General features: G+C 37.1%; 2 protein-coding genes and 1 non-coding gene across 3 annotated transcripts; 2 read left to right on the top strand and 1 right to left on the bottom strand.

The window, feature by feature from the left end:
* Nucleotides 1-2,194: 2,194 nt before the first annotated feature.
* LOC113273916 (leucoanthocyanidin reductase-like) lies at nt 2,195-4,002 on the top strand. The gene is made up of 5 exons (XM_026523485.1): nt 2,195-2,512; nt 2,596-2,736; nt 2,879-3,116; nt 3,193-3,396; nt 3,505-4,002. Exons 1-5 carry the CDS (start codon nt 2,294-2,296, stop codon nt 3,798-3,800), a joined length of 1,098 nt encoding a protein of 365 aa, XP_026379270.1. The 5' UTR covers nt 2,195-2,293; the 3' UTR covers nt 3,801-4,002.
* A 134-nt stretch (nt 4,003-4,136) lies between these two features.
* LOC113275636 lies at nt 4,137-9,522 on the bottom strand. The gene is made up of 14 exons (XM_026525173.1): nt 9,084-9,522; nt 8,222-8,312; nt 8,013-8,097; nt 7,626-7,710; nt 7,468-7,537; nt 6,750-6,819; nt 6,185-6,230; nt 5,846-6,095; nt 5,520-5,731; nt 5,310-5,390; nt 5,159-5,228; nt 4,921-5,001; nt 4,709-4,788; nt 4,137-4,590 (listed from the first exon to the last, which is right to left on the bottom strand). Exons 1-14 carry the CDS (start codon nt 9,215-9,217, stop codon nt 4,512-4,514), a joined length of 1,434 nt encoding a protein of 477 aa, XP_026380958.1. The 5' UTR covers nt 9,218-9,522; the 3' UTR covers nt 4,137-4,511.
* A 116-nt stretch (nt 9,523-9,638) lies between these two features.
* TRNAA-CGC lies at nt 9,639-9,711 on the top strand. The gene has a single exon. It is a non-coding gene; the product is annotated as a tRNA-Ala (tRNA).
* Nucleotides 9,712-10,026: the final 315 nt, after the last annotated feature.

Genomic DNA, 10,026 nt, shown 5'->3' on the forward strand with positions numbered 1-10,026 from the left:
TAGATTAACTATACATCGTAGCCATATACCAAAGTTGTACGAAACAACTAGTATATCTTTCCTTGATACTTTGATCATAGAATAATGACCAAGTCACCTACATTAGATACAAGCAAACAAACATTCGTTCATATATTATGTTTTCAATAAATTTTGACTTGAAAGAATAAAGATATAAATGGAACAAGTCAAGTCTGTTGTTATTAACCTCAAACTGAAGGATGATGTGTTCATTGATGACAACACATCTTCAGGTTCTTCATGAGTAACAAGAGCGACTCTCAACATTTTCATGCTCCTAGTCTAACCTAACGAAGTTGACTCTAGTAATCAAATCAAGCAGCTTCGAGTTTTGGAGCTAAAATATGACAACCAAACTTGACATACAACCGCTTGGTGAATTCAACTGAACAATGCTCTAATACTTGTATATTATACCTTGTAGTAATGATTTTTTGTGTTAGCATCATGGTTAGGAATTGTAGTATTTGTAGATTTAGCGTTGTCTATAGCATATGATATATATATATATTTATTGTTAGTTTTTTCTATCTACTTAAAATATTAATTATATAAAAAATCAATTGGATCATACATTTCAATTTGTCCATGCACGTATTCTACTAATGTCAATCTGTTGGAAAATAAATTTGATGTGGATGCAAGCTTGAAATCCTTCACGTGTTGGACCGGATGTGGATAAGGCTAAACTGGTTCAATCCAGACCATGCGCACCCCTAATATATTGGCTCTAATGGGGGTTATGGTGGGAGTATCGTAACTGAAAATACTTTGTACCCCATCTTCTTCCCCCAAAATGTTCCCCTATGACGTGTTGTTCCCATACTAGTAAATGACATTCAGCTTAAGACCCACCACACGCCCAGAGGGTTCAAGGCTTCCAGATCTGGGCTTTGATTGTTTGACATGTATTGGAGGAAAATAGTGGGGGTATATAGCAGCGTTGATCATCAACAAGGTAAAAAGTACAATGTACTTGTTGGGAGGGAAATTTGTTTCCTACCATACAATGTAACGATCTGATTTCACATTGGAAGGGAATTATTAGATTGTAAACAACGATAATCTTTGTATTGTGGACTTTTAGAGCTTTGTCCCAGAATTTTTTCTTTCTACTAAAAGTTTAACCTTTCTCATCAAATTTTCTTTTTATGGGTTAGAGATGAAAATTTTCCACTCACGGTATACATAATTTTCTTTTTTGATCAAAGGATAAGAAAGATAAGAATATACATGAAGTTTTACCAGTGGTAGATGAAAGAAAAATAAATCAAAGAGATGTCTTGTATGAAACAACCACATTGACCACAAGAGAAATCACGAAAATTTGAACTCTTTTGTTGGTTTGGGCCAAGGATAACTTTTTCACTGGGGTTGACCACAGGCTTGAGCTTGGTACATACAATGAACATGATCATTGCTAAAACTGTCATAATAATTACTGACCCAAGAAGTAAGGATAGTAATTTGATTAAGGCAGTTCATCAAGAAAATAAATGATTAAGGCATGTGAGGTCATGATTCAATTTCAATACAGGAGGTGAGGTAGTTGTTGACCCGTGCATTGAGCAAGGCTGCAAGATTCATGGATAAGTGATCAGTTACATGGATCTAATTTCAAAATTTTGATTAGGTAAACCAAAGACACCCTTGAACTAGTCGTCTAGTACAATGTAGTTCATTATCCCACTCTTTGAAAGAAATCTAGGAGTTGTGCACTGCACTGGTACATTAATACTTTCATTTGCATCACATAATTTTTTCCCTAGCTTTTCCATTCACTGACGGCAAGCAACCTGCAGCAGCACGTGCTTCTTTCGTAAGACGGTAAAATTGTGTATGGTGTTGGTACCCACAAATTTAACGACAAGGAAAAACAATAGTTACGTGCAACCAACCACACCCTGATTGTTGAGAGTGGTTGTTCAACTACCACCTTGATCAAACAAACTAGGCTAAGGAAATAAACAACAGCAATAAAAACACATGAAACTACCCCCCTGAATTTATACTTAACAGAAAAGAAAACGTAATTAGATAGTTAATACGCACATGTGCATGAAGTGGACTATTAGGTTCATTCTCCAGTACATTAACTGCGGTTAGCTGAAAATCAATTCATCTTTACTACCTTCATTCTTCGCTTTTTCTCACTACCATATATGCCATACTTCTACTACATATATTTTCCATTCGTCGTTGAAATCCTAGAACATATTGCACCCCGTAGCTCGAATAGTACTATTCAGTCATTTTACTGTTCTACATATATATGGCTCCTTCTGTTGTTGCATTACCAACTGCTTGTCATGATCAACTGAAGGGTCGAACTCTAATTGTTGGATCGACCGGGTTCATTGGACGTTTCATCGCTGAAGCTAGCCTTAATTGTGGTCGACCTACGTATCTCTTAGCTCGTTCTGGCTCGCAGTATCCATCTAAGGCAAAAACTATCAAGACTCTCCTAGACAGAGGTGCCATCGTATTACATGTAAGTTTTATAGTAAGCCTTACTCTTTCTCCTTATACTTAAGTTTGGTTTGATTTCATGCAACTGAAGTATATATACTTCAGGGTTCAATCAATGATCAGGATTTCATGGAAAAGTTGCTTAAAGATTACAAGATTGAAGTGGTGATATCTGCTGTTGGTGGTGAGAACATTTTAGACCAGGTTACGCTTATTCGCGCCATCATAGCGGTTGGTACTGTCAAGGTACATGCACAAACACATTATACTACCTATGATATGTTGCATGCGTACAGGCTGGACCACCTTACAATTCCACAGGCAAGCCTTAACCAGTATGTTTGATTCAAACATTGTAAGTGATTTCCTTTTTTAATGTGGCCTGCAGAGGTTTTTGCCATCAGAGTTTGGGCACGACATAGATAGAGCTGATCCAGTAGAGCCAGGGCTAACCATGTACAAGGAGAAACTAGAAGTACGACGTCTGCTTAAAGAATCAGGAATTCCCTACACTTATATCTGCTGTAATTCAGTCGCTGCTTGGCCGTATCACGACAACACTCACCCTTCTGAAGTACTTCCACCATTAGACCGGTTTCAGATCTATGGAAACGGCACCACTAAGGGTAAGTAAAGATGTTAGAAATACATACGTATGATGTTATTGGCTAAAATACATACATTTCATTTGCACTTTTGCAGCTTATTTTGTAGCGGGTGCCGATATTGGAAAATTCACCTTGAAAACCATCGAAGATAAACGTACAATAAACAAATCAGTTCATTTCAGGCCATCCTGTAACTACCTTAACATAAACGAGTTAGCATCATTATGGGAGAAGAAGATCAAGAGAACTCTCCCAAGAATCACCATCTCTGAACATGACTTGCTTTCAGCTGCCAAAGGTTCTTTAAGACCCATCTCTCAGTTTTCTTCCTATTAGTCATATTGTACTGGAGGGTACTAATATCAGCTAAATGTGTCATTTCTTGGCTTTGTTGTGTTTGATGCAGAAAACTTGATTCCACAAAGTATCGTCGCTTCGTTCACTCATGATATATTTATAAAGGGTTGCCAAATCAATTACGCGGTTGAAGGACCAGACAATGTTGAAGTGAGCTCATTGTACCCCGACATCCCTTTCAAGACTATTGACGAATGCTTCGATGACTTCGTCATCAAACTCATTGAGCACTCTCCACCTTTAGAGAATGCAGTCAAAGTAGTCCAAAATCCAGGAGTTGATGATGGAATTGCAACTTCGAATCGTTTGGTGGATGTAAGGCCAATAACAGCTACATATGCCTGACCCGGTGACTTCTAAACTGTTCGAGTAACCAACATTTGCTTGGATTTGTCTACTTAAGTGTATTCTGCTTCAGAACTCTCGTAGCAAACATTTGCTTTGATTTGTCTGTTTAAGTCTAATTTGTTGAAGAACCAAATAAGCTTTTATCATTCATGTATTTTATTAATTTGTGGATCAACTAATGATTATGTTTCTTTGTTAATGAAAGGTTGAAAACTGATTACTATGTCACATTTCATGAAAAAATCCTGTTTCCACCTAGAATTCAGTAGTCCCCAAGTAAAGCAAGGGGTCAGTGGGACTAGAATTCGTTTTCGCAGGTAAAGAGCCATGAACGGCTCAAAAATCAACCGTTAATATATTTATAGCACAATCCAGCAACTTTTAATGTTACAACCTGCGAGACCTAGAAAAACAGACAAACTTTTGTTACCATGCTTGCAGTTCACTATTTACAAGTTTGATTATAGAGAGAAACTGCATGTTAACATCCCTGCAACTGCCTAATGCTTGCACTACAACAAAAAAGTTTCAAATTTGCCAAAGAAAAAAGCCCCAAATTCCCTCACCCTTGTATGTTTCTTTTTTGTACCAGTTATCATCAATCCTGTACATGTAAATTACACGCTTGAGGCACCCGCCATTCTTGAACTTTTTGCTTTGGAATGCATTTAATATAAAAGCTTTTCGGCAATGTGTCGGATAATATATTTATACATCATATACAGACATGCGCTCGTCAATTGGGACTCTGCACACCGGGCATTTCTTACATTTGTCGGAGCAAGCACTGTGTATGAAAGAAATTTTAGAAAAATCTTAAACGAAGTAAACAAAGAAATATTATTAACAGAGTTGCTAAATTGTAAGATTTGCAACAATAGTAGTCGGTCATAGTAATCTCATACCAGCAAAGGATGCGATGCCTGCAAGGAAGTAAGACCACATTTATGTCCGCCACGAAGCATATCCTGCACAAGACTTTTTCCTGACCGTCCCCCATCAAGAAAAAATAAAGTAAGAACTATCAGCTGAGGATTCCTCGATAAGAAATGAAATAAAAGAAACAGTTTTGCATATATTTTTTTGTACAACATTGACTCGAGGTTGTGCAAATTACATTTTGAAGTCTCTCAAACTCCTGCTGGCTATATTTTGTGATTTCTGCTTGCTCCCCAAGAGCAGCTTGTAGTCTCCAAACCTGACAAGAGTAGCAAGACACTATATCAAATAACAAAAACTGTTGACAGTACCAAAAAAATGTAAAATCTACACAGTGCATGCATATTGAACAGAGTGATTATTAAAGAATCAATAGCTGCAAAATGAAATAAGGCAAGATGGCAAAAAGGAAGCACCTCTTCAGCAAGATCCTTTTTAGGCATTTTCTTCACTATCTCGGGCGGGTATTTACAAAAGGTGTTATATCTGCGCATTATATTATAACAGTACAAGCGTAAGCAAGCAGAAATGGTAGTAGAAATCTCAAAATCTACTACAAAGACTCACCCGGCATCAGCAGTCCCACACTGGTAAAGACGAGCGTGTTCTTCTCGACTTCCTTCATCAATTGACCACCAACCCAGCAGCCTGACATAAAACATCACCAACATGAAATGAAACTTATTACACAATATTGCAGGATATCTAGTGGTTACACTAAAATATAATGTTTTTGCTCTCGAAACTGTGCACCTAATGGAAATTAAGAGACCATACCTAGAACCACGGCGAATAAATCCAAAGCAATCACGAGCCCTTGAAGAAATTCTAAAATATCTTGTTGTACTTGTATTTACTCCACTACGAAGTAAAAGAACAACCCTCTCCACTAAACTTAAGATTGAAAAAATGACTCCAGCCCCTTGAAGCAAGAAGAGTGGAGAGAAAATAAGTGGAAGTGGCATATGCCGAGCCCCAGGTGGTGTTCCCTGATATTCAAATCAATCAAAGACACAACCATAGCTTCAGAAAGCTACCATTATCAACAGTAACCAAAAGTATACATGGAAAAAAGATGAATTAATCCTTACAGTCCATCATACCTCTAAATGCATGAAAAGAAGGACTTGAAAACAAATTAATGGAATTTTCATAATATGACCGCCGATATCTTGAAGGGTACACATTCTTTCCTGGAACTGCTCTTCCTCGGAAGAAACCACTAAACTACTGCTTGAGTCGGGATATCTAACAGCGTTGGAGGAAGAACTTGCTTCTCGAGTGTGATTATTTCTATGGATCATTGGGTTCGTCCATTTTGTGCAAACAAGAAAAGCAAAGCATTCTGCGATGCTACACAGGAAAGAAAAACAGGGGTAAGTGACAACAATGGGGGAAAAAAAGGATACTGAGACAAACAGATTGTAAAATAAAAAGAGTACCCAAAGTTTATAAATAAATCCCACCAACCTAGGGCACCTACATCACCTGCAGCAGAATACTAAATTAGCTATGCAAAACAACAAGGAAAATAACACAGATCTTATCATTCCAACTTTGGATATGGATGTTATGAAGTTCAATTAGTTATGCCTCGCAATACAGGCAAAGATTCGACACATGGAAAACACCTACTTCGTGGGCGAGAATTATACTCACAATATCTCATCCACAGACATACATTGTTCATCAAATTATATTGTGATACTTTGGCATGTATAGTTATTCAACAAATGCGCACCAGACACATCTTTTACAAAATATAAAAAGATAAGTTAAGAATGAACAAAGAAACTGAAATATAATATCTACGCAAATCGCCGTCACAAGAATTCAATTAAGTGTTAACCACCAGAACAATAAACTACACTATACATCATTACAATTTAAGTTACTTTTAGCACCTGCTGTTATCCCATTGACACAAACTGGATTAAAGAGAGTATAACATGAGTAATGACTTCACTAAAGGACATACCATTCTTTGAGTTGAGATAGAGAACTTACCGGACAGCTTAAGAAGTGTAAATGTCGTCGCAGCAACTAAGAAAACCATAGAGATCGCAACCCAAAAATGCTAGAAAGAGAGATGGTGATGTTAGTGAATTTCAGGATGACATGAAAGACATGTGATTTATAGTTTATGTATCTGAAAGATACATGCATATACCCATAAAAAGATGCACATACACATACATAGAGACATATATGAGAAGCACAGTATAAACCCCTTCATTTCAAAGTTATGTCCCTTTTATCGCTGACAATACTAATATTTAACTAGTAAGGTGGTAGAACATTTGTCATCGGAGCAATGTCCAAACATACTAGCAACAATGCAATAAGAAAAATAAAAATAGCATGAGAGTGCTTCACGACTCAGATAGTTTGAATTTTGACTGCGATGGTAAGCACTCAAAATTATTAGGGACTGTACAGTAGAAGTAAGAAATTGCAGGAGGCGTTACAGCAACACAGCAGTAAAGACTCGTGTAGAGTTCCAACGTTAAGGCAGGCCTGAGAGTAATAGAAAATGTTGGTCTCGAACAACATGCATTTGGCCCCTACCTTATATGAAGTCCTCAAGTTAAGAATAAATTCTCATACCAGTATATAATTTATTATTTTGAGATAACATTTATTACAGGGTTGAATAAAATGATAAGACTTTTAAATAGCATGAACAATACTTGGATCAAAGCCACGATTAAGTAAGGAAATTTACCGGAAGCATCTCCCATATCGCATCATCGTTCATCCCTTCTTCATCTCCAGGCATAAGAGCCCTGCACATCCTGGAGATACGAAGAATAGATAAATAAGACGAAATAATAACTAGATGAATTGGGCCATGATGGCACATATAACTAAGACAAGAAGTACCTGAAATTGTCAATCAAAATAATCATCTCAAAAGCCAGCAGTGGAAGAAAAACGATCTTCAAATTTAGAGCTGCATAACCTTGCACTGTGCAAAAAGCAGAAAGCATCTAGTTTATTAATGAATGTCAACTGGAGCAGTATATAAAAAGATGCAAGCTCTTATATGCACATTAAATAAATGACATATGCCCCAAAGAAGATCGTTTTGCAATAAATGACGCATTAAATGAGGCTACGAGGAAAAAAAGAAGAAGCAATAATCATTCATCGATTTTGCAATCAAAGGTGTCACCGTGTCTAATTAGAAAGACGAACAGATCCCTGCAAATCCCCGACTATTTTGAGTTTAACCCTCATAATTGTTAGTCAAAGGTGTTATGTGCATACCATATATGCTGTCCAGATACACACAAAGGAGCAGCTCGAAGGCAAGAAGCAATGGTGTTGCGACAATGGCATGACAAGGTGCCCACTGTCCAAGAAAGAAAGAGTATAACCCCCTGCCATCACTTAATCACGCAACCAAAAGTTCTTTTTGCAAAGTAGTTTATCATTAACCAAAAAAATCTGGCCTATAACAAAAAAAAAAAACATACGTGGCGATCATGCGGTATAGCTGGAGCTGGTAAAGAGAATCTCCCTCGTGCAACAACTGCATGAAATAGCCAGAGTGGGGAAAAAATCATCCTGCGCAGTAAAAAAGAAAATCGAGCATAAGTTAAATGAACGTAGAAGTTTTTCTTTTTCTGTGGGTGCGTCTCAGTTATATCTAGAAAGGATCAAACACTACATAAATAGTTAGCCCAATTTTAGAACGCCAAAAACTCAACAAGATTATTGTGCACATCTGCATATGCATGCATTTACTTACACTAATCTACTTAAAGTAACAATCTTTTCTTTGTGCTTTCATAGCATGTCTAAATTTGACATGGACAACCTTAAACCTATACTGTAAATTGGAACAAGATAACTGGTTTTAAATCACAAGTAGTTTACCCTAAATCTCACTGTAACTAGAAGGCTGGCTGACAAATCATTACACTGTCAAAATGGTTATCATAGATACCAACAAAAGGTCAAATATTTCAAGAAAATCAATGTACATATATATCTACGAAGTCCATAACAATCCATATAAACACTATTCAGTGTAGCTAGAACCCTCAATTTCAACAATTCACACACAAAACTCCTCCCTGTCAACCTAAACGATCGAATCGAACATGACCCATGATGTTAAAATAGGAAAGCTATTGCATGACTTAATTGCAACTATGTCACAAGCACAAATATTGAATAAATTCCCTAAATTGGCATTTCAAGATTAGGTTTCAGGCCAAAATTTCTGGATTCACAATTTCAAATTGCTAAGACTCGTTAAGGATCAAAATTAATAGCATGTGAATTCCAATTACAGAAAAATTTGTTATAAAAACTAAGAATTTGAAGACTAACCACCAAGAGTAAGAAACGACATGATCAAGTTTGAGCAGGAGTAAAATCGTGAAACAAAAGAGAAAAGTGTGAGCAGCTAGAGCCTGAGCAGATTTAGCGACTCTTCTCCAGCTCATAGTTGTCCTTTGCTGCATTAACCCTGCAGAACCAACCACCTACTAAAAAGGGGGCAAAATCTGAAACTTTATTCTTCTTCTTGTAATCTCTATTGATGAAAAACTCAGAAATTCAGAGTGATAAAAAGAGGAGGAATTCAGAGTGATAAAAGAGAGATTAAGAGAAGTGTGATGAGTATATAGCAGTAAATGAGAGACAAATTTACATCAGGAGGAGGATTGAAATGAAATTTTCGTGAGCGACATTACAGAGGAAAGAGAAAAAAGGGATTAAGCTGAATTAGCCTCTTTTATGACTTTGAATCCAAGGCAATATTAAACAAATAATGAAAAAAAGAAAGTGGATGTTTTTCTAACACTATCCCCTTAATCCCTCCGTTACCAGTTACAGTATTGTGTTATTCCCTTATTTATTACCTATTAAAGAAACAAATCAAACGGGGGTGTAGCTCATATGGTAGAGCGCTCGCTTCGCATGCGAGAGGCACGGGGTTCGATTCCCCGCACCTCCACTGTTTTTTAGTCATAGAAATTATGAGTTCGCACCCCACACAGAGAATTGATAGTAGACTACAAAGTTAGGATATGTGAGATGCATTTTAACACTAAAGAGCAACTGCAGTGGACGACTAAACCCAAATTTGGTGTCGAGTGGGCTGGTGTAGTGGGACGGACCATCGATCAAAATTTGATCAAAGAATAAAACTCGGACCAAATTTGGTCGGCGATTAAGACCAAATCCAAATATAGTCGGTAGCCGCGCGTTCGTAAAGTTAACGCCTGATGCAGGGCGTTGGTATAATGTCCGCCTGAATGGGGCGTACGTA

Source organism: Papaver somniferum, chromosome 4 (assembly GCF_003573695.1).
Source record: "Papaver somniferum cultivar HN1 chromosome 4, ASM357369v1, whole genome shotgun sequence".
Taxonomy (NCBI): domain Eukaryota; kingdom Viridiplantae; phylum Streptophyta; class Magnoliopsida; order Ranunculales; family Papaveraceae; genus Papaver; species Papaver somniferum.

Bases quoted from the DNA above. Each gene is read 5' to 3' on its own strand.
- LOC113273916 (XM_026523485.1), top strand. From the start codon at position 2,294: ATGGCTCCTTCTGTTGTTGCATTACCAACTGCTTGTCATGATCAACTG. The intron at 2,513-2,595 runs GTAAGTTTTATA...TATATACTTCAG, and splicing joins GAGGTGCCATCGTATTACAT to GGTTCAATCAATGATCAGGA. The intron at 3,397-3,504 runs GTTCTTTAAGAC...TGTTTGATGCAG, and splicing joins CTTGCTTTCAGCTGCCAAAG to AAAACTTGATTCCACAAAGT.
- LOC113275636 (XM_026525173.1), bottom strand. From the start codon at position 9,217: ATGCAGCAAAGGACAACTATGAGCTGGAGAAGAGTCGCTAAATCTGCT. The intron at 7,538-7,625 runs GTACTTCTTGTC...TCGTATCTCCAG, and splicing joins ATTTTGATTGACAATTTCAG to GATGTGCAGGGCTCTTATGC. The intron at 4,591-4,708 runs GTATGAGATTAC...TTTCATACACAG, and splicing joins AGGCATCGCATCCTTTGCTG to TGCTTGCTCCGACAAATGTA.